Below are 27,885 nucleotides of genomic sequence, written 5' to 3'. Positions count from 1 at the left end.
TGCTGCCCTCAAATGGACCGGGGGAATCCAAATATACTGAATGGGGAAAGAACAAAAAGAGGGTGCACAGGCCTAGTGCATTACCATAAAAAATGTTTAATAAAAAATAAAGTAGGTGTTGTACTCACAAATGACAATATAGTCAAGGCACATCATAAAAGAACAGCTGGATCAACACCGCGCTGAGTAACAGTCCGCAATAGGGAGTTTAGACATCCAAAAGGCTGACGCATTTCGAGGACTTGCCTCTTCCTCAGAGCCAACTGACCAAATGTCTGCTCCCTCTTTTATATGCTCACTACTAGTTAAACCAAGGGTCACATGGGCCGTCCTGGACACTCCCCTGTGCAGGTGGAGGAGTCACAGGGGCAAACGACATAGTGTAAGTAAACACGAAAGGTCTATAAAAAAAAAATATATATATATATATATGTGTATAAATAAAACCATTGAAACTAGTGACAATCATAAAATCATATGAACCATAAGAAGTGTGCACAGTGAAAAATGAATAAATAAATGGAAAGTTGCACATATATAAAAAATAATGAAAATCCTTCCCTGGTGATGCACTGCACTGCTCGCCTTTAAATAAATGGATGGATGGATGAGCAACGCTACGAAGCTGCCTAGTGCTCTGCTTGCCATAGACAACCATGGGACATGGATTTAATATAGAGAGTAGATCTGAAAGCCAGCAGAGACACTTATTAATTCATAGAGATGCAGCCTACAGGGTGTGTGCCTCTCATTCTAGTATAGTCGTATGATGAGACGTAGGCATGTGTGGCAATGTAGTGCACCATGGATGGATATGCATATGCAATACTATATACAAGAACAAAGGAGATAAATCACTAGTAAAACATAAATGTTGATATAAAACGTTACAAAAAACTTCTTAATATGGCTCACAAAGTTTAAATAAAATAAAATTAAATAAGTATTGTTACAATATAGTATAATATCTGGTAAAATTGGTATAGTGTATGGTATATGTGTGTATGCATAGACATGGAAGCATAAGAAATATAAATATATAGGAAAAGAGAAAAAAAAATAAAAAAATAAAAATACAATTAATAATTATATGTACAAAAGATGTATATATGTGTTATGTATAAGAACTATATAAAAATGTCAAAGGCGCTATGGAACAAGCACTTGCAGGATGAGAAAGCAGTGCTCGAAGAGAGCTCACTGGACAACATGCGTGCGCACATGTGTGTAACACATCCACATGAGCAACTGCTTTTTAGTAAAAAAACATGTCTATACATACATACATAAACCCACACATACATATGGAAACTGAATGAAAAAATGGGTGACCAATGAATGACCCATAGACACAAGCCTGCAAACACTGCTTGTGCAGTGCATCACCAGGGAAGGATTTTTATTATTTTTTATATATGTGCAACTTTCCATTTATTTATTCATTTTTCACTGTGCACACTTCTTATGGTTCATATGATTTTATGATTGTCACTAGTTTCAATGGTTTTATTTATACACACATATATATATATATATATATATATATTTTTTTTTTTTTTATAGACCTTTCGTGTTTACTTACACTATGTCGTTTGCCCCTGTGACTCCTCCACCTGCACAGGGGAGTGTCCAGGACGGCCCATGTGACCCTTGGTTTAACTAGTAGTGAGCATATAAAAGAGGGAGCAGACATTTGGTCAGTTGGCTCTGAGGAAGAGGCAAGTCCTCGAAACGCGTCAGCCTTTTGGATGTCTAAACTCCCTATTGCGGACTGTTACTCAGCGCGGTGTTGATCCAGCTGTTCTGTTATGATGTGCCATAAATAATCTCCACAATGAGTGCAAGGTAACTCTTTTTGTTATTTTTATTTATTATCTATCTTCTGTAAATGTTATTACAATCATTTAAATGTTTTGGTATTATCCTCCCCCCCCCCACCCCCAATTTATGCATGTCATTAATTCTATTTGAAACCACAGTTTTATAACTTTATATTCAAATGTATCAGAAATTCCCACAATCATGAGCAAAGGGCTATGGAATCTGGCCATAATGAGTGGCATCACTTATACAAATCCTGAGCTCTGGTCACCTGTGTTATAGCTACCACACTGGTGTATTGATCTATGGTGAACTGAGATGGGTACAAAGGACAAGTTTGCCAAATCAATTTGTGGGTGAGACTGTTTTTAAATGAAAAATTTAAATGACAATATTTTAAATGAAAAATTATATACTGTATAAAGTAATGTTACAATTGCAGATTTTTATAGAGAAGCCAATTATTATTTTTTTCATTTCAGGCATGCACCTACTGTTAACCACTTCCTGTCCGGACACTTTTACCCCCTTCCTGTCCAGGCCAATTTTCAGCTTTCGGCGCTCTCACATTGTGAATGACAATTACTCAGGCATACAACACTGTATCTAAATGAAATTATTATCATTTTTTTCAAACAAATAGAGCTTTAATTTGGTGGTATTTAATCATCACTGGGGTTTTTATTTTTTGCTAGAAAAATGAAAAAAGACTGAAAATTTTGAAAAAAAACATGTTTCTCTTAGTATTTGATACTAAATTTTGCAAATAAATATACTTTCTTCATAAATTTAGGCCAAAATCCATTGTGCTACATTTTGTTGGTAGACATAACCCAAATCAGTGTGTATTATTTAGTCTTTGTGAAAGTTATAGAGTCCACAGACCACGGTATATATATTTGATATATTTGAAAATGTATCAATCCTGATGCACGGACTACCTATATAATTTCTTGGGGCCCTAAAATGCCAGGACAGTACAAATACCCCCCAAACGACCCCTTTTTGGAAAGTAGACAGTCTGAGGTATTTAATGAGAGGCATGGGGAGTTTTTTGAAGTTGTCATTTTTTGCCAATTTTTTAAGGAAATGATAAAAGTAAAAAAAATTCTTTTTTTTTTTCCCACAAAGTTGTCATTTAACAAGTTCTTTCTCTCACACGGCATAGGCATACTTGCAATTACACCCCAAAACACATTCTGCTACTCATCCTAAGTATGACGATACCACATGTGTAAAACTTTTTCACAGCCTAACCACATAGAAGGGCCCCACATCCAATAAGCACCCTTAGGCGTTCTAGGGGCAAAAATTACACATCTAATTTCTTGACTGTCTATCACAGTTTTGGAGGTCCTGGAGCACCAGGACAATTGAATTACCCACAAAATGACCCCATTTTCAAAAGAAAACATCTCAAGGTATGTTTTAAGAGGCATGGGGAGTCCTCTGAAGACTTCATTTTTTGCCTCATGTTTTTGGAAAATGTGAAAAGAAAATGAAAATGTATTTTTTTTTACGCAAAGTTATCAATCTATGAGATATTTCTATTACACAGCATAGGCATACTTAAAATGATACCTCAAAACGCATTCTTTAACTCCTGCTGAATATGGCGATACCAAATGTGTGAGACTTTTTCACAGTCTGGCCACATAGAGGGGTTCCACATCCAATAAGCACCTGTTAGCGTTCTAAGGGCAAAAATTACACATCTAATTTCTTGACTACCTATTGCCGTTTTGGAGGTCCTGGAGCATCAGGGCAATAGAATTATCCACAAAATGACCCCATTTTGTAAAGCAAACACCCCAAGGTATGTTTTAAGAGGCATGCAGAGTCTTCTGAAGATTTCATTTTTTGCCACAAGTTTTTGGAAAATGCGAAAAGAAAATGAAAATGTATTTTTTTCTACACAAAGTTGTCAATCTATGAGATATTTCTAATACACTGCATAGGCATACTTAAAATTACACCCCAAAACACATTCTCTAACTCTTCCTGAATATGGTGATACCAAATGTGTGAGACTTTTTCACAGTCTGGCCACATAGAGGGGTTCCACATCCAATAAGCACCTGTTAGCGTTCTAAGGGCAAAAATCGCACATCTAATTTCTTAACTACCTATTGCTGTTTTGGAGGTCCTGGAGCATCAGGACAATGGAATTATCCACAAAAAGACCCCATTTTGGAAAGCAAACACCCCAAGGTATGTTTTAAGAGGCATGCGGAGTCTTCTGAAGACTTCATTTTTTGCCACAAGTTTTTGGAAAATGCGAAAAGAAAATGAAAATGTATTTTTTTTCTACACAAAGTTGTCAATCTATGAGATATTTCTAATACACTGCATAGGCATACTTAAATTACACCCCGAAACACATTCTCTAACTCTTCCTGAATATGGTGATACCAAATGTGTGAGACTTTTTCACAGTCTGGCCACATAGAGGGGTTCCACATCCAATAAGCACCTGTTAGCGTTCTAAGGGCAAAAATCACACATCTAACTTCTTAACTACCTATTGCTGTTTTGGAGGTCCTGGAGCATCAGGACAATGGAATTATCCACAAAAAGACCCCATTTTGGAAAGCAAACACCCCAAGGTATGTTTTAAGAGGCATGGGGAGGCTTCTGAAGACTTCATTTTTTGCCACAAGTTTTTGGAAAATGTGAAAAGAAAATGAAAATATATTTTTTTTATGCAAAGTTGTCAATCTATGAGATATTTCTATTACACAGCATAGGCATACTTAAAATTACACCTCAAAATGCATTCTTTAACTCCTGCTGAATATGGCGATACCAAATGTGTGAGACTTTTTCACAGTCTGGCCACATAGAGGGGTTCCACATCCAATAAGCACCTGTTAGCGTTCTAAGGGCAAAAATTACACATCTAATTTCTTGACTACCTATTGCCGTTTTGGAGGTCCTGGAGCATCAGGGCAATGGAATTATCCACAAAATGACCCCATTTTGGAAAGCAAACACCCCAAGGTATGTTTTAAGAGGCATGGGGAGTCTTCTGAAGACTTCATTTTTTGCCAAAAGTTTTTGGAATATGTTAAAAGAAAATGAAAATGTATTTTTTTCTATGCAAAGTTGTCAATATAGAAGATACTTCTAATACACTGCATAAGCATACTTAAAATTACACCCCAAAACACATTCTCTAACTCTTCCTGAGTATAACGATACCACACGTGCAAGACTTTTTCACAGCCTAACCAAATGGAGGGGCCCCACATGCAATAAGCACCGTTAGGCATACTAAGGGCAAAAATTACACATCTAATTTATTGACTACGTATCACAATTTTGGAGGTCCTGGAGCAGCAAAATCTTCTGAAGACTTAATTTTTTACACAGATTTTTAGAAAATGTGAAAAAAAAGTAGTTATTTTTTCTTTAATGCAATGTTACCAATAATAACATATTTCTAACACACTGCATAGGTATTCTTAGAATAACACTTTAAAACACATTCTGCTACTTTTCCTGAGTATGGGGATACCACATGTGTAAGACATTTTCAGTGTTTGGACTGATTACTGGTCATTGCAACCTGTTTATCACAAAAATTAGCAAACATTATATATCAATAAAGCATAGTGTAGCTTCACCTACAGCCTGTTCCTAAAAGCTTAACCTACTAGTACGTGGCTGTCCACATAGCACTATGTTCATTCACCAAGAAGTTGAACAAAAGATAAACCAAAGAGTACCTGTTGTTTCAGTGCAGAGGATGGGTGGCACCAGTGTCTTGCAGGAAGGTAGCCAGTGGGATGTGCAGATGGGTCAGTACCGGTGTCGTGCATAGACGTGGTGAGCAAACAGGCAAAGTAGTGGTCCAGGAAGAAGACAGGAACATGGTCCATAAAAAGGCCACAGTCAATACAGACAGCAAGCAAAGACGTGGTAAAAGGATTGGTCCAGGCAGAAACATTAAGCTTAGGGCCTTGGTTAGGTAAGACTGGACAAAGGGGTAGAGGCTTCATCCCACCCAAATCTCTTTGAAGCCTCTGGTCTCCAGACCCTGATCCGGGAATTAAAAAACCCAAAGAAAACAAAAAAGTTTTCTCTGCTCGGAAACACTACTCTGGATCCCCTCACATACGTGAGACCCCTGTGTTGTCTTGAATCCCACTACTAAAGTGGGAGGGCAAAAGATCAGTCCAGGAGGCAGGCAGAGGCATGGTCGATTAACAGGCCGAGGTCAGTTCAGGCAGCAGGCAGAGGCATGGTCGATTAACAGGCTGAGGTCAGTTCAGGCAGCAGGCAGAGGCATGGTCGATTAACAGGCCGAGGTCAGTTCAGGCAGCAAGCAGAGGCATGGTCGAGTAACAGGCCGAGGTCAGTTCAGGCAGCAGGCAGAGGCATGGTCCATTAACACGCTGAGGTCAGTTCAGGCAGCAAGCAGAGGCATGGTCAATAAACAGGCCGAGGTCAGTTCAGATGGAAGGCAGGAAAATGAATTCAGGCAACAGGCAGAAACGTGGCAGGGAAATAGCAAACAGAGGACAAAGAAATATATCTTCACCGTACTTCACTAATAATGTAGTGCGGTATGGTAGATACGAAAGCACTCTTCTATACAGAGACCAGGCTTTGAGGGACACTGGGGACAGTAGTATCGGGTGTCAGATCGAATTCTATGTTTGGAGCATACCCGACATCTCTTTTGAGGATTGCGGTCTGTTTCGGTAGGGGGGACGATATTGGGGAAATGTCTTTCATGCAATCGGCTCACTGCATCAGACCAAATTTGTTCAGGTACGGGTCTTACTTGATAGATGAGGGATGTGATAATCTCTTCCTGATATTGTAAGAAGGTGACAGGTCTTTGTGTGGACTTCTGGAAAACGATGTAGGAATTGTACAGGGCCATATGGAAAAGGTAGAAGGATACTTTTTTATACCAGTAGATTGATCTTCTGTTGGGTATGTAGGGCTGTAACATTTGATCATTTAAATCCACTCCCCCCATGAACAGGTTGTATTCATGTATGCATTGGGGTTTTCGGATGGGACCGCGACTTCCTTGAATTTCCAATGAGCTGCTGTTATGGATAGATGAAAGGACATACACATCCCGTTTGTCTCGCCACTTAAGGGCCAGGATCTCTTCATTTCTCAAGCTAGCTGACTCCCCCCTGTTTAGCTTGGTGGCAACCAATTGTTGTGGAAATCCCTTCCGATTGGGTCGAACTGTGCCACAGGCTACAGTGTCCTTGAGATAAAGGTGGCGGAAAAGGGGCAGGCTTGTGTAGAAATTGTCCACGTAAAGATGGTACCCCTGATTGAAGAGGGGGTATACCAGGTCCCAGACAATTTTTCCACTAATCCCCATATAGGCTGGGCATTCAGGGGGCTCTAGCTGACTGTCCTTTCCCTCGTAGATACGGAACTTGTGCACGTATCCTGTGGACCTTTCTCAGAGTTTGTTCATCTTCACCCCGTATCTGGCCCGTTTACTTGGAATGTACTGTTTTATGATCAGCCTCCCAGTGAAATGGATTAGGGATTCATCGACACAGATGTTTTTTTCAGGACAATATATTTTTGAAAATTTTTGGTTGAAATAATTGATTAGTGGACGAATTTTATAAAGTTTGTCGTACTCAGGGTGATCTCTGGGGGGGAACAGGGAATTATCGTTGAAATGTAGAAAGTGCAGAATTGTTTTATAGCGGGTCCTGGACATAGTGACAGAAAAGAGCGGCATGTGTTGAATGGGATTTGTCGACCAATAAGCATGCAGTTCATTTTTTTTTGTTAGTCCCATATTAAATGTAAGGCCAAGAAACACTTTAAATTCTTCAACTGTGAGGCATTTCCACTCAAATGTTCGAGCATAACAGGAGTTGGGATTTTGAGTGATTAATTGCTGGGCGAAAATATTGCATTGGTGCACAACTGAATTCAAAAACTCTTCAGTGAAAAATAAATGGAAATAATCAATGGCTGTAAAATTTTGTGTTTCTGCCTGAATGCCTGACTGGGCTATGAATGGGGGAATTATAGGTGCTCCTGATCCTGAAGGTAGCCACACAGGGTTTAAAAGAGCATCTGGGACAGCAGTATGGGCCCTAATCCTTGGTGGCTGATGTGACACCTGAATACTAGAACTTGCACTTACAGTGCTGGTAGTAGCCATATCAGAAGAACGTATTGAGCTGCTGGTGGTTGCTTGCTGCTCCTTGGAGTTCCTCATTCTTTTTGTTGGAACACCTTCTTCTGATTCAGAGAGTGAACCGCTGCTGTGTTCTGGTTCATATACAGAATCAGAGTTTGACAGTGAGAGTTCTCCGTCACTCTCATCTGTCATACTCAGAATTTGAAATGCCTCCTCGCTTGTATATGATCTTTTGGCCATATTTTTGACACTGATCAGGACCCACTTTTATGGCAGTGATCAGGATGGTGTTGCAGTGAGGGACAGATATCTGGCTGTAGTTGGTTCACACTAGTCACTGTTGGGCAAAAATCAGATACAGTGAGGTGGCTGGCAATGTTTTGTGACTGTGTGTAAACTCTGTGCAAAGGCTGAAAATTACTCACAGTTAGCTGTACTGGATCTCTCTCCTCACAGACGATGGCAGTGAACAGGATCCACTGGTGTGGCAGAGATCAGGGACACTTTATGAACAGGCACACTGTAAGGTGATCAGGGACACTGATTGGGCCACTGTATGGTGATCAGGGACACTGCTGGGCCACTGCGGTGATCAGGGACACTGCTGGGCCACTTGTGTGGCGATCAGGGACACTGCTGGACCACTTGTGCGGCGACCATGGACACTGCTGGGCCACTGCGATGATCAGGACACTGCTGGGCCACTTGTGTGGCGATCAGAAACACTGCGGTGATCAGGGGCACTGCTGGACCACTTGTCCGGCGATCAGGGACACTGCTGGCCACTTGTGTGGTGATCAGGGACACTGCTGGACCACTTGTGTGGTGATCTGGGCCACTGCGGCAATCAGGGACACTGCGGTGATCAGGGACACTGCTGGACCACTTGTGCAGCAATCGGGGACACTGCGGTGATCAGGGACACTGCTGGGACACTGCAGTGATCAGGGACACTGCTGGACCACTTCTGCGGTGATCAAGGGACACTGCTGGGCCACTGCGATGATCAGGACACTGCTGGGCCACTTGTGTGGCAATCAGAAACACTGCAGGACTACTGCGGTGATCAGGGACACTTCGGTGATCAGGGGCACTGCTGGACCACTTGTCTAACGATCAGGGACACTGCTGGGCCACTTGTGTGGTGATCAGGAATACTGCTGGGCCAATGTGGGGATCAGGGACACTGCTGGGCCAATTGTGTGGTGATCAGGAACACTGCTGGGCCAATGCGGTGATCAGGGACACTGCTGGGCCACTTGTGTGGTGATCAGGAACACTGCTGGGCCAATGCGATGATCAGGGACACTGCTGGGCCACTTGTGTGGTGGTCAGGGACACTGCTGGGCCACTGCGGCAATCAGGGCCACTGCGGCGATCAGGGACACTGCTGGACCACTTGTGCGGCAATCAGGGACACTGCGGTGATCAGGGACACTGCTGGGCCACTGCGGTGATCAGGGACACTGCTGGACCACTTGTGCGGCAATCAGGGACAATGCTGGGTTACTTGTGCGGCAATCAGGGACACTGCTGGGCCACTTGTGTGGCGATCAGGGACACTGCTGGGCCACTGCAGCAATCAGGGACACTGCGGCAATCAGGGACACTGCTGGACCACTTGTGCGGCAATCAGGGACACTGTGGCGATCAGGAACACTGCTGGACCACTTGTGCGGCAATCAGGGACACTGCAGTGATCAGGGACACTGCTGGGCCACTGCGGTGATCAGGGACACTGCTGGACCACTTGTGCGGCAATCAGGGACACTGTGGTGATCAGGGACACTGCTGGGCCACTGCGGCAATAAGGGACACTTCTGGGCCACTTGTGTGGCAATCAGTGACACTGCTTGGCCACTGCGGCGATACTGCTGGGCCACTTGTGTGACGATCAGGGACACTGCTTGGCCACTGCGGCGATCAGGGACACTGCTTGGCCACTTGTGTGGCGATCAGGAACACTGTGACGATCAGGGACACTGTGGAGATCAGGAACACTGCTGGGCCACTATGTGGCGATCAGGCACACTGACAATCAGGGACACTGCTGGGCCACTTGTTGGGTGATCAGGGCCACTTGTGGGCGATCAGGGCCACTTGTGGGCGATCAGGACCACTTGGGGCGATCAGGACCACTTGGGGCAATCAGGGCCACTTGGGGCAATCAGGGCCACTTGTGGGGGCAATCAGGGCCACTTGTGGGGGCAATCAGGGCCACTTATGGGCAATCAAAGCCACTTGTTGGGGCAATCAGGGCCACTTATTGGGGTGATCAGGGACACGTGGGGCGATCAGGGCCACTTTAGGGGCGATCAGGGCCACTTTAGGGGCGATCAGGTGTCACTGAGGTGGAGGGCAGTTGACTACTACCTCTTCTTGGCTCTTTCTCCTTTCACAGACAACTCCGTGTGAGGAGAAGGAGGCGGAAGCCGCACCATGCGGCCTTTGTTTACACTTAAGCTGTGTCCTTATTGGACACAGCTGATCACATGGTATGGGACCGATTTCATTGGTCCCATACCATGTCACGTAATCTACCGTGTCCGTCGGACTCGGCGATCATCGGGCTCGCGGGTGCGCGCTCTAGGAGCCGCGCACGAGCCTCAGACACAAGGTGCCGTTTAGAGATGGCAACCCGCTCCTGTAGGTGTCCCGTCCTGCCGTTTATAAACAGCGGCCGGACGGGAAGTGGTTAAACTCCTACTGAGCTGGCACAGAAGTGAAACAATTTCTTCCCCAGCTTTGCACCACAGTTTCACTATTAAAATTGTTCAGTGAATATGTTTAGTTTTGTCCCACCCAATTTATATTGCCAGTTTTGATAGACACGGTGAAATGTGTTTTGATCACTGGCGTTAAAATCCCACAAAACCATAGTTATTGTTATTACAATTACAGTTGCAAGCACTTTAATGATTTGTGGAACTCTCTGGAGAACATTAAAAAAAAAAAGAGTTTGACATCACCAATAACTGATGCAAAAAAGAAAAATCTTTTATACAGCAATACTAAGTGTTTTGGTTCCATCATTCTTTGTTGAAATTTACACTTTTTTTTTCTTTTTTTGAAATTCTATTTATTGTGTTTGTAGTTGTGTATAACCATATAAAACAGAGCCTCTGGGCATTCCCTGGCTCAGGTAGATACATAAATGAAAAGAAAGCAATTTTACAGTCAACAAAAACATAACCTAACAAGCAACCATAGCAAGCTCCATACTTGCTACTCCAAAAAAAACAACTGTAGATGCTCTGCAACAGAAACATTATCGCCATGATAGAAAACAAATAACCTTGGAACTGTCAAATCCCCTCCACCCTCCTAGACAACTAGTACACTATACCACAGAATATTGGAATGGCCTGAGCGAAAGTGCATAGGGACAAGTAGGCCTAGAAGGCTGTGTCCATTGTCAGATCCTTTCACAGTTTGACTAGGGTAGAGAGTCGGAGGTATCACCTTGGCTCACAGTAGTAGCTTTGGATTCTATTCATATATATATGACATACCTTGTTGAACTTATGTGGGCACCCCCTATTCATATACATTTCTTTATAAAGAGGAATGACCGAGTTGCCAAGTGACTTTCAATTGTTTAGGGTAGGAGCATATGGAGCTCTCCATTTCAGTACAATGGATTTCCTAGCACAGAACAGGAGCAACCCTAACAGTGTACGAACTGTTTTGCAGGGGAAAGGGCCTCGACCAGCCCTAATATGCAAATGTCTGTCTGTTGAGGTATAGAAATAGTGGTCAATTGAGCAATAAACTGGAGGACTCCTGTACAAAATGTCTGCAAGCGGGGTCTATGAGGTGTATATTGGAACTTATGAAGAATTTCAAACCGAATCAGCCTGTCCTGAGAGCAGACTAGTTGAGTGAAGTGATACTCCCAAACCTCCTCCTAATCCTCATCGTCCAGCACCTGCAGCTTCACCACACAAAATGACCTTAAATTGTCCAAACCATGATGTACCATAGGATGGAGGGCCTTGTATATATTCAATAAGGGTTTGGCCAGGGAAACATCCCTGAGAAGAGAAACCATATCAAAATGTTCAAGGGAGTGGTTCCAAATTGGGCAGCATAAGCATGGTGGAGCTGGAGGAAATGGAAAGAGTATGAGTTAGGCAGTCAAACCCACTCTTAAAGTTAACAAACATCCTTAATATACAGATAGGGGCCAACTATCCGATCCCCTTAGCTGCCCAGAGGAAAGGGTCCGGGATAGAAAAAAATTCAAGAAGGGTGGGATTCATCAATAATGGAGTATCAGGGGACCACCTGGAATGATTCCCTACTGGAGGTGTGACCTGGGTCCAGCTACCTATCACGGTTTTCATGGAAGTAGTGAGGGGGTGTGGGGTTTTAACTCCCGGAAACAAAACATTCTGCAATGCTTCGAATTAGCCCACAAAAGCAGCTTCAAGGACCACCACAGAGTTAGTGTCATCTGAGATAAGCCAATTATGAGCATGGGAGAGTAGTGCTGCTAGAAAGTATAAAAAGAAGTCAGGACAGGCCAGGCCACCCTTGGTCCAGGGTCTCTGCAGCAGAGAGCCCCATAAGCAACTGTAGCTAGGGAATTGCAAATTTTGAAAACTGACTTTGGTATCCATATTGGAGAATGGCCTAAAACATACAGCAGAGGAGGGAGCAACTTAACTTTTATTAAGTTTATTCTGCCTATTAAGGATAGAGGTAAGTTACTCCATGCATTTAATTTGGCTTTAAAGAAGGATATAAGAGGGGAGATGTTAAGCGTACAGTCTTGGATCTGTGGTGAGATAGTAACCCACAGGCACTTGATTTGGCTCGTCCACCAGAGGGGTAGCAACGAATCAGCCAGTTGAATGGCCACCCTATCTACTGGCACAATGAGGGTCTTGTCCCAATTAATTTTCAGCCCAGTCATTGTGGAATAATGAGAAAGAAGGTCCAGTGCTGCTTGGAGGGAGGGTCCAGGATTCCGTAGGAAAAGAATGATATCGTTGGCATAAAGAGCCAATTTCTCTTCAATGGACCCCACCCGAATCCCCCAAAGAGCACCAGAGGAATGGATAGCTGGTGCAATGGGCTCTATCATGAAGAAGAATAGGGCTGGAGAGAGGGGGAAACCTTGTATTGTTCTCCTTTCTGTGGGAAATGGAGGGAACAAGAAACCAGCAAGTTTAATTGGAGCTACTGGTTGTTGATATAGTATTGATAATGATTTATGAAAAATGGCACCAAAACCAAATTCCTCTTATTTATTTAATTTTATTTCTTATCTATTTTTGGACTGTCACAGTTTGAATTTTTTTTTTCTTTTAATATATTTGTGTGATATATACTTTTGGGATTATTGGTATTAGCATATTTATATTCACAGTTTTTACATTTTTTGGAGAAAAGTGTATCTTTATGCTATTTATAGCCTTATTGTACTGAATTATTCAAGGGATACCGTAAAATTCACATATATTATAAGTTTGTTGATTACTGTATAGGTACCGTGAAGGGAGGAGGCAAATAGATATTAACTAATGCAAACAGTTGGGCATGCTGTTCTAGAAGCAAAATGATATACTGGCCTCTACATTGCAACGATTTTTGCAGAAGAATACATACCCCTCTGGCATAACTGGAATATGTGACATGGAAGGATTGTCTCACCCAATGTCTATGGAGGGACAGAATTATACTACCCACCAATGGGTTTCTTGAAGGAAGAGTATGTGGGGTTTTTGGGCCTGAAGGAATTTAAAAATCAAGGATCGTTTAAACAGACCATTCAGACCCTACACATTCCATGATATCAGTTTAAGATCAATGGTGGTACAATGGGCAATGGACTGGGTGGATTTGAGGGTGGGGAGGGGTCAACCGTGCCACATAAGACAGTTCCTTTAAAGACATATTACATATGCAACATGGTATGCAATATAAGATCATATCAGGACGCAGAATCTATGATCACAGCATAAAATGGGATAAACCCAGCGAGTAGCAAGCAGTAAACTCCCTACCAACCCATTCAACAAAAACAAGCAGGTAAGTCTCAACCCTGAAATTAAAAAAACAAAGAGTCCTTGTCTTCAAAAAGTCAAACCGCCAAGTGGACAAAAGAAAACTCCGTAGTGTAGAGGCAAAGCCTTCAGTCTTTATATGCCGAAGATGGACTCGGGAGGGCTCAACCACTGAACAGCAGAAGGTCCGCCAGTGTGTGGCTCCCTCAAAAAGGAGAATTTAAAAAGTAAAATATATATATACAGGACCTATAGGACCCCCCTTCTGGGCCAACATGCGTGATAGAGGAAAGAGTAGATACAGCAGCAATGTAGGCCTCCCACCCCAAGATTCCACTACAGGCCCAAGCACAGGCAATATATTAACTGTAGGCCCTATACGAGCAACTTTCTTTGGGCGAGTAAAAGGATGTAGATGGACTGTGTCAGGAATCTAGGAGTGACCAAAAAGGTGTGTACTGACACAGGGAAATGCAGGTTTCAGGTATAGTATAATAATACAGTTTATTATTAGCCACCCAGATATATATATATAAACGCACAGTGAACAAACCAACCTTCCACTAATCTTAGTAGGTGCAGGAACACAGGCGTAGTCAGGGCTGGAGAGGTGGAACAGTCAGGCCGGCCGTAGGGTTCTGTAATGACCGTTTGGTGGTACCTCTAGTGGTCCCCAGGACAGGATTCCCCAGGGCGCGGAGTCTAAGTCCCAGTCTGCTTATTCACCAGGGCCCCTGATGGTGGGGATGGACTTGGAGCAGACAGGAACCAGGTCGCGGCCCCTGAGTACACCTGCTAGTGGTAGAGGGATCCGCCAGAGGTATGTGCAGGTACGGCTGGATCCGTGCAGGATGAATGGATGGCAGAGTAGTTAGCGTGGTCAGACGGGCCAAGTCAGCAACGTGCGGGCAGCAAGGTACCAAAGGAGCAGGCAGAGGATGGTCAAGGTCACAAGCCGGGTTCAGTAACTCACGGGCAGCGCGGTACAGGGGATCAGGCAGAAGGATGGTCAGGCAAGCCAGGGGTTCAACAGGAGACGGTCAGCAGAGGTCAGGATCAACCGGGTCAGCAACGAAGCAGGAACACAAGATACCAGGTACAGAGGCTCATGGGAAAACATACACCAAGGCCCAGATCACAGGCCTGGTCATGCCTTAAATACACCTTTCTGCAATCAGCCCCAGGTTTGGCTGATTGCACGTGTGAGCTTCTGGCTGCTGAGAGCACCCGCTGGTCAGCTCTGGTACTGCAGCCCACACGGCAGATGAGTCCCACCACCAGTGCTGAGTCCATTCCTGACAGACTGTGATGCTGACAGCAGCGGTAGGTAAAGAATATGGAGGGTGGTCATAGGTTCACAGGCCCGGAGCACTACCTGTAGCAGCCAGACTTGAAGACCCTCTTACCGTATCTGGCATGAAGGACGCTTAGGAGGCTAGGATATAGCATGCTGTAGGGCATCTCTTTTTCCCGGAGTAATCTACATCCTGGAATGTTTTCCATTTGTGTTCTAGCTCAGTGGAGAAATCAGGGAAGATGTGTACAGCCGTATTCTCATGCACTAAGGTGGCTTGCTTCTTAACTTAAGGATTCGGTCCCTGTACCGATAGGTAAGGAACCGCACTAGGAAGGGGCGCGGTGGGGCTCATGGAGGCTGCCGCTCCATAGGAACATGATGGGCCCTCTCCACCATGTAGGTTGGGGAAACCTACTGCCAGTTCAGGATAGTTTTAAAGAAGCCCCCCTTCAGCGCCCTCCAGCAGGCCAAGTCATTACTGACATTATTCTGCCTAGGGCGGTTTTCTGCATCATCTGACTTTTCAAGCAGGGTCTTGACAGTGCTCTGTATGCTGTGACATCCTCAGCCGAGGAGATGCGACACTCAGTCTCTGTCAGGTGGCCCTGTATCTGCCCCTATAAAATTGCATTCCTCCGTGAGACAATCTATGCTGGAGAGGAGGGAGGATGGCATCCACTCCGGCAGCCAGAGTAGCTGGAGGCTTCTTGTGCAGCGTGGGAGTGATGGATTTTCTCTTGGATGACATGTGCGGAGACACTGCTGTAGCCACAACACTGGCCAGGAGGATCAAATAGGCAAAAAATTGCCCGGCTGTGAGTTTCAGGATGAGTTAGATGGTAGGGTGGTGGGAGCTCTCGAGTGTCTTCTCCGTCATACATCTGGTCATGCTCCCCCCCAAAAAAAAACTTTTACACACTAACCTACATATTACATTTTAACAAGCACTTAGAGTCAGCTTAGTGGAATACTGCATTTTTATGTTAATCAATTGTGCCGCATGATGTCATCCTTAGCCCTAAACTAAATATGCAATTTTTTTCTGTTTTACTTCCAATGCAGACAGGAAACAGCTTTAACTGACTTTAAAATCTTGTAATTAGTCATTAAATTTGAAACTGAATTACAGTTGTCTGTATATACAGTAAGCTGCAGTTACAGTGTGTTAGCATTTAGCACATATTTAATATATTAAAATAAATATGTCAAGTTAAACAATATGACAAGTTAAAGTGATCTTACAAAACTAATAATGCTTTGACATTTTAAAATGGCAGATTCCTGGGTCTTTAAAAATAACATACTCTTTTTTATGTTATATTCTAAATGAGGTTGTGTAGGACATTTAAGTTCATAGTCTCCCTTTAAGCCAGCTGTGAGGCTAATAGTGTTGAAATGAAAATGCTTATCAGTCAATTTGCTCTTGTTCTGGGCATTGTGTTGTGGTTACTGCAACAAGTAATGAAAGCTAAGCTATCAAGATTTAACCTAGTTTATTTACAGGAACATTTGTTGCCTAGAGTTAAACAGTTGTCTATTGGCAAAATATGGAATTTTATAAATATACAACTAACTGAAGTATTGTTTCCCAAAAATGACCTAAGGCATTACAATTCAATGTTTCAGAAGAGCATGACACAACAAATGAAACTGTATGCAAGTACCCTTTTAGACACTTTAGTCTGAAGCAAGAATTATGAGTTGTGATAATATATTGTCATAGTTTATTCTTTTAGGTTTTCTTACTGTCTGAGGTTTTTGCTTTTAAAGTACAGTAAATGTAAAGCTAATACTGTTTTTCAGTTTTGGACAGAGTGGGGAAGGGTTAAGTCATCTGTCTATTTGTTTTTTTTTGCTGTCTGTTTTCAGTTGGGTAGGTTAAGCCCAAAGCTTGGGGATATCCCTCGTAGACAGCTGTTATTAAAATATGTTTATCCATTGGAAAATTCCCCCTATCTTCTTCCTGTAACAACTTTTGGATTTCCCATCAATTTCTGTTTTGGTGATACCCCTGGGTCAGCATCCTAATCCAGGAAATAGATGTTGACTCAAAACAAATATGGCACTGGCCTTGTTTGGAGAAAACATGATAACGGTTATGTCAGGGGAATCTGTTTTGAACAGAAATTAACTAGAATTTTGGTAAATGGAGGACCCCCAACAATTAAAGAAATGGGACTTTAACGGAAACTCAAAATGTACTGAGGTAAAATTGCAAAATTTATTACAATATCTAAAAGATACACAAAGTAGTCATTAAAATTGAAACATAACACAGTGTTCTTAATACTATATGGTTACAATGGTGAAAAATATCCAGAATTAACCACAAAGTCAAGATGGAATATCCTTCTTGTCCTATTGGAAAAACACCAACGGAGAACCTACCTATTTCCAATAAGTCTCTTTTATCAGTGGTATGTTGTGGAGAAAGACAGTATATTCTATAACATGAATACATTTCAGTAAACATAAACATGAACAATAGCTCAAACAGAATAAGTAGTTTGCATACAACAGAACAAACTCATATATAATACATACATTTGGGTCAAATGCAGCCGTATCTATAGTAAAACTAAAACCTCTGTTAATATCTGCTGGCACCCCAGAGGCCACCATAGAGCATGCATGCCACACCAACACCCTCACACTGAGACTGCCATAGAGGGGGAAGAGGGAGAAGAAGTGGATAGGATCCTAGCTTGCTATAGTGTCCAAATCATAGCAGTGCATTATATCATCCTAGCACTTGTATGCTATAATGCACTACTGGACACATTCATTGATAATCATTACTTAGATATTTTTTCAAGATTGTCTTGACATCATAATGTATAGTTTAATAGCAATATACCGTGGGATGTAGGCAAATTTTATGGGTTGTGGATGGTAGATTTATTTACCATATTAACTGGAATTTATTTGTTTATTGCAGGTACTTATATAGCACCATCAATTTATGCAGTGCTTTACATATACATTGTACATTCACATCAGTTCCTGACCCTCAAGGGGCGCACAATCTAAAGTCATTAACTCACATTCATACATACACATACTAGGGCCAATTTAGACAGGAGCCAAATAACCTACCATCATGTCTTTGGAGTGTGGGAGGAAAGCAGAGTATCCGAAGGAAACCCACGCAGGCACAGGGAGAACTGCAAACTCCAGGCAGGTGGTGCCATGGCTGGGATTCTAACTGCCAGGCAGATGTGCTAACCACTTAGCCACTGTGCTGCCCAATTGGTATAAAATACATATATTTTACAGTCATGCTCTTAACATGTAAAAATATAACTGTGACTGGGTCCACTTTGTTTTTCTAGCATCAATATACCAAGCCAAAAATTCCTGGAGTTCTTTGAGGGGTTTTTTACCCATTTTGTTCCTTGAAATAATTTACGGATTAAATATTGTGCTAAGTTTTCATAGTTAATGATCCATATTGCTACTGTCATTTACCAAACCCATTTTCATAAATAGCTGGATCTGTCCTTGAAATTTGGAGCAAAGGTGACAGGAAAGTCACCCTTTACTTTGGTAAAAATGTACCCTTTACAGTTAATTATAGGATGTAATTTTAAGTTGGTTATGTTGTAGATAAAAACAATAAAGATTGTCAAATATTTACTATCTTTTCTTGTTATAATTAGGGAAGAGCTCAAAAATGAACACACAGACAATTACCAATTCAGCGAGCCAAATATCATGTATAATAGCTTCCCTCTGTCGATGGTTGCTAAGGACGCCGTCAAATAGAAGCACAATCCTTAACAACTGGTGATGTCACAAGCTTCATTCAGTTACATGTCCTGGAATCCCCAGCCATGTAAGAAAAGGGGTGGAATCCCAGTGATGCCATTAACTATATATGGTTATATACATATATGGTCAATTGCATAATTGGGAGGCCCTGCCCCCTTGTATATAACAGCTGATATCCACTGGACTCTCCATTCAGAGGGTGATACGTTAACAAGTAGGACATATGTTGGCTACAGCATTTTATTTGTCTTTTGGTGGGTTGTCAGCCATCAGGTATTGTGATTAACATGGATCTGTAACACGGGTGACTTGATTGATAATGGATTTACAATGAGGGACTTTTTTGGGATTTGTACGTTTTTAATAAAGGACTAGTCAAATACACTTTTAATTGTGAATGAGTAGGGGTACTCCAGGGTGCTTTCATATTCAGATAAGCCCCCAATCCACAGACCTCCACTAGCACTGGCCAGGGTTGTGGGGAAGAGGCTTTTGTTCTCAACAACATGGTGACAGGGTGCTGTGCCAGGGAGAGTTTGGGGAGTTTAAGGACCCACATCCACATGTCATAAGCGGAAACAGCAGCTGTATCCCTCCAACCACATGTCCCAATGAACTAAAATGGGACACCAGCACAAGGATTCACAGAGCACCTGTGCATCTCCGTGTTGGTAAAGGACAACCCTGCATGGGGCAAGGAGCAAATCACCTGTAAACTGGGCCTGATATGAATCATAGAACTTTATCTGGGTATTGGATGAAGTATAGCCACAAGAGCTTGAAATATGACTTTCTTAAGTATTAAAGGGTCAGTCTGTCAAGCGCTGTGATTTTTGTTTTATGCAGATACTGATTATGTAAATTACTGACTAGGTTAATAATTATTAAGGACTCTAAAAGCACCATGCCCCCATTTGAGTGTCTGACCCTTTAACCACTAACATGGAGTCTTTCCCCTTCTCTTGTTGAAGAAAGGGGGCTTATGTTTACATATGTATTCTCCACAGAGTAACATAAAAGATATCCATAACACAGAGAGAGACCCCTTTGAAGCCTAATGTGATATGCTCAGTAAAAAACTGAAAAACGGTTTGCCTTTACCATGCCGGAGGATGTCTACCTGTGACCTAAATGTTCACTTGTTCACAAATGTTGCAGAGAAATGAGTGATCTGTTTTTATACATGCAATCTGATAATCATAACATGAAATAACATGTTGACATATACTGACACAGAGTCAACTGTAGAATGGCCCAATCTGCCATCTTGTTTGCTCCAAGCATGAGCATATTCTTTTGCTAATATATGTAATTAAAAAGTAGAGTAGGGGAAGGTTATAACCCCTGTCAGGTTTCTTGCCACCTGTGTTCCTTTGGAATGATTTCCCTTCACTTCCCATAGCCAAAACAGGAAGTGAGAAATCCCTCCAAAGTGAGAAGATCCCTAGCTCTCACTAGGGTCACCAGAGCTAATGTCGCCATTGGAAGATTTCCGCTCTATTACTGTTCTGGGGAGAACCCAAAATGTGGGACTTTATTTCACTTTCACTTTACAAACATGACGAATAGTGAAGGTGAATGATAGGTGCTCTAATCCCTCTCCACTCCATCTAAAACTTGAAAATAAATTTTACCTTAGTTATACTTTAAATTTGCCATTGCTCCCACATTGTGTAATTCTTATTTAATTGCAGTGTTATAATACAGTAACAGTGCATTCAAGTTTATTTTTGATATTGTCTTGCATAATAATATTGTTTTTCTCGTTTTGTTTCCTCTAGTCTGGAGCAAATGTACTTTTGCAAGATGTGAATGGCAACATTGCACTTGACTACGCCACAGAGGGAACAGAGTCCAATTCTATACTTCTGACATATTTAGAAGAAAATGGTAGGTATTAAAAGACATACATTAGACTTCAGTTGTTAAAGGACAGATGTCAAATAGTTTAGCATATTGTGATATTGTGTGCATGATCTAAGAACTTTTTATATATATATATCTTTGTCATTCTATCTTTCTATATATACTGTAGACAGTGAGTCACAGTATGTCTCATTTTATTGGATACTCTAAAAACTGTCCAGTCTTTGAAATATTGAAAATAATAGCTTCCTCTGCTGATATATAGATTAAGGTGGAAATAATCTTCTCTTGCCAAAAATATCTGATAATAATAGCAAAAACAGTTGGAGGCATCTAGCAGATAATGGCACGGGTGTTGTGATCCTTTGTTATGGATGAAAAAAAATCTGCTACTAAATCCAACCAGAATATGAAAAAATGGGAAATAAGGAATTAATTTCTAAATATGATGCAATTAACCACTTTAGGGCATGTGCATGTTTTTGCTTTCCCATGTTGCCTCACTTTAAAAAATAATAATGTTCATTAGGCTCAAATAACAAAGTAACACACCAGGAGATGTATACTTATTTTTAGAAAAGTGACAGTTATTTTTAGCTGAGTCCAATAAGATTTGAAAATTACAGCCACATGGCTACATTAGAGAGCTTAATCCCTGAGTTACATTTTTTATGAATTGTGCAAATATCCTAAGATAAGAATTTAAATGTAATCAGGTTTTTCTTATTTAAACCCAAATGTATATACACCTGCGCTATGTGAACACAAAATCAAATTAAATTTGAAAGACTGCAGCACCCTTCCACCAGTCAGGGCATCAAATGTGTTAAAAAATATAAAAAGCAATAAAAAAAACCTCAATATATCTGAAATATATACAATCAATAATTCATAATTGCATAGAGATGTCAACTCATTCATAAAAGTGTTTTCTAACATAAAGGGCTTTTTAAATATAAATACATAAATATATATATATAGTTCATAAAAATGAATGTACAAATAGCAATGTGAGTAGAGAGAAAGACTATGAAGAGAAAAAATATATGTAAATCCAAAAAACGTGATCCACAATAATGTTCAGCTGGGTGGATAGAACGAGAGATGTGCCATAGAACAGCACCACCATAAATGATTAATAGGCTTCTTAACGGACCCCTAGATTTCACACAGAGATCATAAAGCACCTTGCTGCTCCACAGCCACTAGTATTCTGGTTCCCAAAATGTAGTCAGCCCTCCCATCCTGGATGCCCTTGCTCCGTATGAAAAGATTCAAATACTAAGAGGACCAACATAGTGTAGTATATATGACAAGATATTTTTTTAAAAACAACTGAATTGCACTTATATCAAGCTTCAGGCAAAGACAGCATGATCTTACACGGCATAACTCTGACACCGCCAGAGGGTCCTCCCGCAGTGCAGAATGACATCACGTGTGTGACCTGACCCATTGAGCTTCTCTCTAATGAGCATCATGAGGTGAACAGAGGCTTTCTCATTGCAAAGATAGCTTTTTATTATTAGCAACATATATAAATATGCACTTTGTGTTAAAGAAAAGTAAGGCTAATATCTGAAACATACATTTTTTTCTAAATGAACTCCAAACTAACTAAAAAAAAATAAACAAACTAGTGCAATTGAAGAGGACCTTCTCACTTTCTCTATAAAACAGTCAATAATATGGGAAAGTGTGTACATATATCAGTATACTTACCTATGTCCATGTGAATTTTTCATTTCAATGAATCTTTATAAGAATTTTGTATAAAAGTTGCAAAATTACATACAAATACTTCTATAATGTGACAATAAGTAAGAAAAACATAAAGGATATGACAAAGGGCACATAAAAGGTTAGTGCAATTATACTTAAATCCAAAAGCAACGTAAAGAACTTATAGCAAATAAGAGAACACAATTACAGAAGAATCACATAGTAGCTGAATCTAATCATTATAGAATTGTAAATCAGGAGTATGAGGACTTATGTATGATACCACTCTAACCAGGGCTTCCTTGAAGTAAGAGCTACATGGTATTTCCCAACAGAGGATGCAAATATTGTAAGGTTGCATAGGTGGCATGCACCTGTGTTGACTGGATCACTTCCCTTACAGTAGGTGCTATAGGATCTTTTCAGGGCCTAACCAAGGTCAAACATGCTGCTAACAAAATATGAGTCACTTAGATTCTTAGGATGGGTGGGACAATATATATACCTAATGAGAACAGCACCATTCCCGGGGAAATGGGAATTGATATATCTACCACTTGTGTTATTATGCAAAAAATTGCTGGCCAAAAGGTGGATAAATGGGGTCATGACCACAATATACAAAATAGTGTACCAGAGGCTCCACAATTTCTACAACAGTTAGAAGAAAAGTGTGGTGAAAATAAAATAAGGAGTCAGATACCAGTGTAGCAGGAACTTTTGGTATAATTCCCAAAGGTGTGTGCTTCTAGTTGTTGCATATGTGATACTCAACAGCTTCTGCCAAGTCTAGGGGGGTATACAACTTCAAGGTCTCGTTCCAATGCCATAATAGAAGTAGATTTTTTAAATTCAGCTTTATCATTAAGTATGATAAAAAATAGTAAGAGAATTTTTCTTCATTTTCTCTTGTTTTCATTTTGCCTCTGTGTTGCTTGGCCCCCTGCTCCTATGCCATTATTTTCACAATTTATGCTATGTGCAATACAACATTCCATGCATCTGATGGTAAAAAAAACTTTTACTGAGATCACACAAGATTTTTTTATCAGCACATCAGTATAATTTTGTGTGGTGCATTTGCAAGATGAGGGGCATGATGTCATGTGCTTCATCTCGTGCATGCCCTTTATGACAAAACCACGAGATCTCATAGTTTAGTTATGAGAATTAAGGTAAGAAAAAAAAATAGTGATACAAGCATACTAATGTGGCTTAGGGAAAGGGATAAAAGGTCTATTTTAAAATAAAATAACTCAATATTTTTCAGTAATATATGCTCTTTAAAAATATAAGTGATATACTAAATGTTCAATTTTATACCCCAAAAGTATACCTTAAGGCTAATGTACACAAATTGTTATACATGCTATATTAGGGTTTGTGTCAATAGGCTTTTGTTTGCTTCATGCAGGTTTTGCATTCCCAGTCTATAAAAATTCAAAACCTTATTAAAGTAGGGCAACTGCTGGTAAATATACCTGTCAATGAATTCTGAATGATCTCAGAAGTGTCTTCAATTGATCTCAAACTGATGCCATTGACACAGACCAAAGCCCGTCAACACAATCACTTACAGTTATAAGGGTGCATACAAAAAGGTAAATGCACCAGCTACCTAAAAACTATTGCATTGTTTTTTTCATATAGGACGTTTTGTATCTCTAAACTTAAGGAATGTGGCTGTTTGCAAGCTTGGTAAAGATGGGGTTAATTTTTCTATTATTTAAAATATACTGTATCTAAAGACAACACTTTTCTTCTACAGTGCTCAGCATAAATGAGTACACCCCTTTTGAAAAGTAAGATCTTAATCAATATCTCAATGAACACAAGAACGATTTCCAAAAGTTTGACAAAATTTCATGTTATAGAACATTTGCTTAGCTCATTACATGAAAGTAAGGTTAATATTATGACTTAAATTACAAACCTTCAGTTTTACTCAAATTAGTTTATGCAAAAATGCACCCCACAACAAAAACTACTACATCTAGTATTTTGTATAACCTCCATGATTTGTAAGGAAAGCACAAAGTCTACTAGGCATGGAATAAACAAGTTGGCGGCATATTGCAACATCTATCTTTTTCCATTCTTTAAGAACAACCTCTTTTAGAGCCTGGATGCTGGATGAACAGTGATGCTCAACTTGTCTCTTTAGAATTCCCCATAGGTGTTCGACTGGGTTCATATCATACTTGGCCACTGAATCACTTTCACCCCGATATTGTTCAGAAATGCAACAATGGCCTTAGATGTGTGTTTTGGATCATTATAGAGTAATGATAGCATCTTCTCTTTCAATATAGAGCAGTACATATGTGAATTCATGATACCATCAATGAAATGCAGCTCCTCTACACCAGCAGCACTCATGCAGCCCCACAGAAGGATACTGCCACAATCATGTTTCACTGTAGGCACTATGCATTTTTCATTGTACTCCTCACCTTTGCAACGCCATACAATTTTGAAGCAATCAGTTCCAAAAACATGCATCTTGATCTCATCACTCCAGAGTAGAGTCCCAGTAGTCTTATTTTTCAGCATAGGCCCTGGCAAATTCTAGTCAGGATTTTTTGTGCATGGGCTTTAGGAGAGGCTTCCTTCTTAGATGACACCCATGCATGCCATTCTTCTGCAGTGTACGCCGTATTGTGCCATGGGAAACAATCACCCCAGTTTGGCTTTCTACTTCTTTAGCTAACTTCAGTGAACTTGCATGGTGATTTTCTTCAACCCTTCTCATCAGGAGATGCTCCTGCCGAGGTGTTAACTTCTGTGGATGGCCTAGACATCTCTGTGGGATGGTTGCAGCTCCATCTTTGTTAAATTTTTGCATCACTTTTGCTACAGGATTCTGACTGATAAATAAAGCTTTGCTGATCTTCTTGCAGTCTTTACCTTTCTTGAGTAAAAAATTATATTCTTTCTCAGGCCTTGTGACATTTCTCTTCCATGTGGTGCTATTGCTGACAGCATGAAATGGGAAGGGGTTTTCTTTGTTAAGAAATGCCCTTTTATAATCAACTGTTTGCTGGACAGTTATTAATTAGGATTTTGTTGTCTAAAATTTCGCTTTGCTCCCAAGATTTTCATTGGGGTGTATTCATTTTTGTGTGTGAAAATTATCAAATCTTGTTTGCATTCAATGGCCCGCATTTGTGGGAGTATTTTGTAGTATAGTGTCCCATACAGGGGCAGACTGACAACTCATGGGGCCCCTGGGCAATAGGAAATCATGGGGCCCCTGTGTCCTCGCCCACACTCAAACCACACCAAAAAAAGCCTATGAAAGGTACCAGGGGCATCTCATGGGGCCCCCTACTGACCCCGGGCCCTCAGGCAGTGCCCGAGTGGCTAAATGGTCAGTCCGCCCCTGGTCCCATATAAAATGTTGATTTGGAAAGGAAAGTAAAGGTTTTCTGACAAATCTGTTGGGGTGTATTCATTTATGCTGAGCATTGTATGTGAATCCCTGTCAGGTTTTTGGTTTTTTTTTCCCCCTTGCGGAGATTTTAATTTGCTTCCTGCCTCCGAAACACAATATCAAGTGGCAGGACATTTCTCCAAAGTGAAATAATCCTTTAGACAGTTTCCACCTGATTTCATATTCTGGGAACAATTCCAGAGTTTGATCTGCCCCCACTTTTAGTTAGGCAGTGGTCACCAAGACAAGTAGAGAGGGTAAACCTTCTAAGCAGTGACACAGACAACAACAAAAACCTTACGTAGGTTCTAACCTGTTCCTGTTTTGTTTAAATTGGCTTAAGATTGTCTTTTTTCTTTGCATTTCTTCCTTTTTACTCATAATCATTAGTATACAGTATATGTAAAATGATGTGTCCAGTTTTTTCTTTCTCTGCTGATCAACAGATTGAAGTGGGTCATAATTATGTTATCTATGTAGGGATTGCCATTACATGATAAGCATCAGTACGTTGTTTCTGACTCAGAACTGTAGAAAAGACCTCTCCTTTTACAGCCAAACACAGGTTGTACATTATGTCTACTCTAAAGGCTTTTTAAATGGTTAAGCATGGCTCATTAATAGCCTAATTAAAACTGCAATTTCATCTTATTAATCTTTTTTGTTGTGTATGCAGTCTTCTGCACATTGCCCTTTAAGGTAAGAATTGTATTCTGGTAATTAAATAGGGAAATTGGTGATTTAATGGGTGCAATGATATTAAATATGCAGAGGTGACTTTAACCTTTGACATTTGTTGTGTCACAAATATTAGGAAGAATCATTAAATATTATACATCACAGTACACCTGGAATACTAGTATGCTTTGCTTCGTCATTGTATCCTAATTACCTTTTGATAGGGGCGTTCCAAGTAATTCTGTCACTTGAGGTGAACATTTGGGAGTGAACATTTGGGGTGTCCGCAGCTTCCCCTACCCACCACAGCATGTGACACAAAATGGTAATGACGTTGAGAAGGAATAAGGTTTGAGTTGGTCACTACTATGAGTCTGAGGTGAATCCTGCAGGTTCAAGAGATACATTCCTGGAAAATTAATTTACAAATTTCCCAGGGTAATTTTTTAAAACCATAATGCATTGCATACATTTCAAACTATGGCTACCAGGCTTAAAAGGTCAATAAGGGCAAGCCCCCTCACTATAAAGGGGTGGTGGGGTGGGGTTCAGAGCAGACATAGTGTCAGTCAATTGGAATCTTCTATCTTCCACAGCAAAAACTAGGGAAAGCTGACACAGAAAGCTGAAAACAGCAGAGAAAGAGATTAGGGGGCATATATTTTTTTGTATTGATAGGACCTTTTCTTAGGTTAAACTAATTTAATTTTTTGTTCAACCAGTAGAAAAAAAGCTTAATTCATAAATGCATTGAAAGTCTCCATGTACAGAACACCTTCCTATACATACTGTATATATGTGAACAGAGGAATGCATAACGATGCCTTTCTCTTCCCTAATCAGATATTCCCTTAAAACAGTGGGCTTTTGTTTTAGGGTTGCTATTTTGGGGGTTTTATTTGTTTTATGCTTGTTTTAAATGTTGTTAAGGTCCTCTTTTTTTAGTCTGGGTGCTCAAAGCAAAGCATTTCCTTGTTACTTGCCATCTGTTCTTAGAGCTACCTTGATGTTGCAGCATGCTGCTGCATCATTTGAAAAAAAAAACAAAAAACTAATAGCCACAACAGTGTGCAACAAAACCAATTCATAGTATACCACAGGGGCGGACTGACCATTTGGAAACTCGGGCACTGCCCGAGGGCCCGGG

At 40.9% G+C, this 27,885-nt stretch overlaps 1 protein-coding gene across 3 annotated transcripts in view; it reads left to right on the top strand.

Annotated features, from left to right (window-relative positions):
* Nucleotides 1-27,885, top strand: part of MYO16 (myosin XVI) — a 468,341-nt gene that overhangs the window by 193,596 nt on the left and 246,860 nt on the right. For all 3 annotated transcript variants that reach the window (XM_089693597.1, XM_089693596.1, XM_089693595.1), the window contains exon 5: nucleotides 20,821-20,929. In XM_089693597.1, coding sequence (XP_089549723.1) covers nucleotides 20,821-20,929 — 109 coding nt within the window. The remainder of the gene's footprint in view (nucleotides 1-20,820; nucleotides 20,930-27,885) is intronic.

This window comes from Staurois parvus, unplaced genomic scaffold (genome assembly GCF_062004578.1).
Source record: "Staurois parvus isolate SC_StPar_1 unplaced genomic scaffold, SC_StPar_1.0 ptg000634l, whole genome shotgun sequence".
Taxonomy (NCBI): Eukaryota; Metazoa; Chordata; class Amphibia; order Anura; family Ranidae; genus Staurois; species Staurois parvus.
This window is presented reverse-complemented; position numbering and strand designations above follow the sequence as displayed.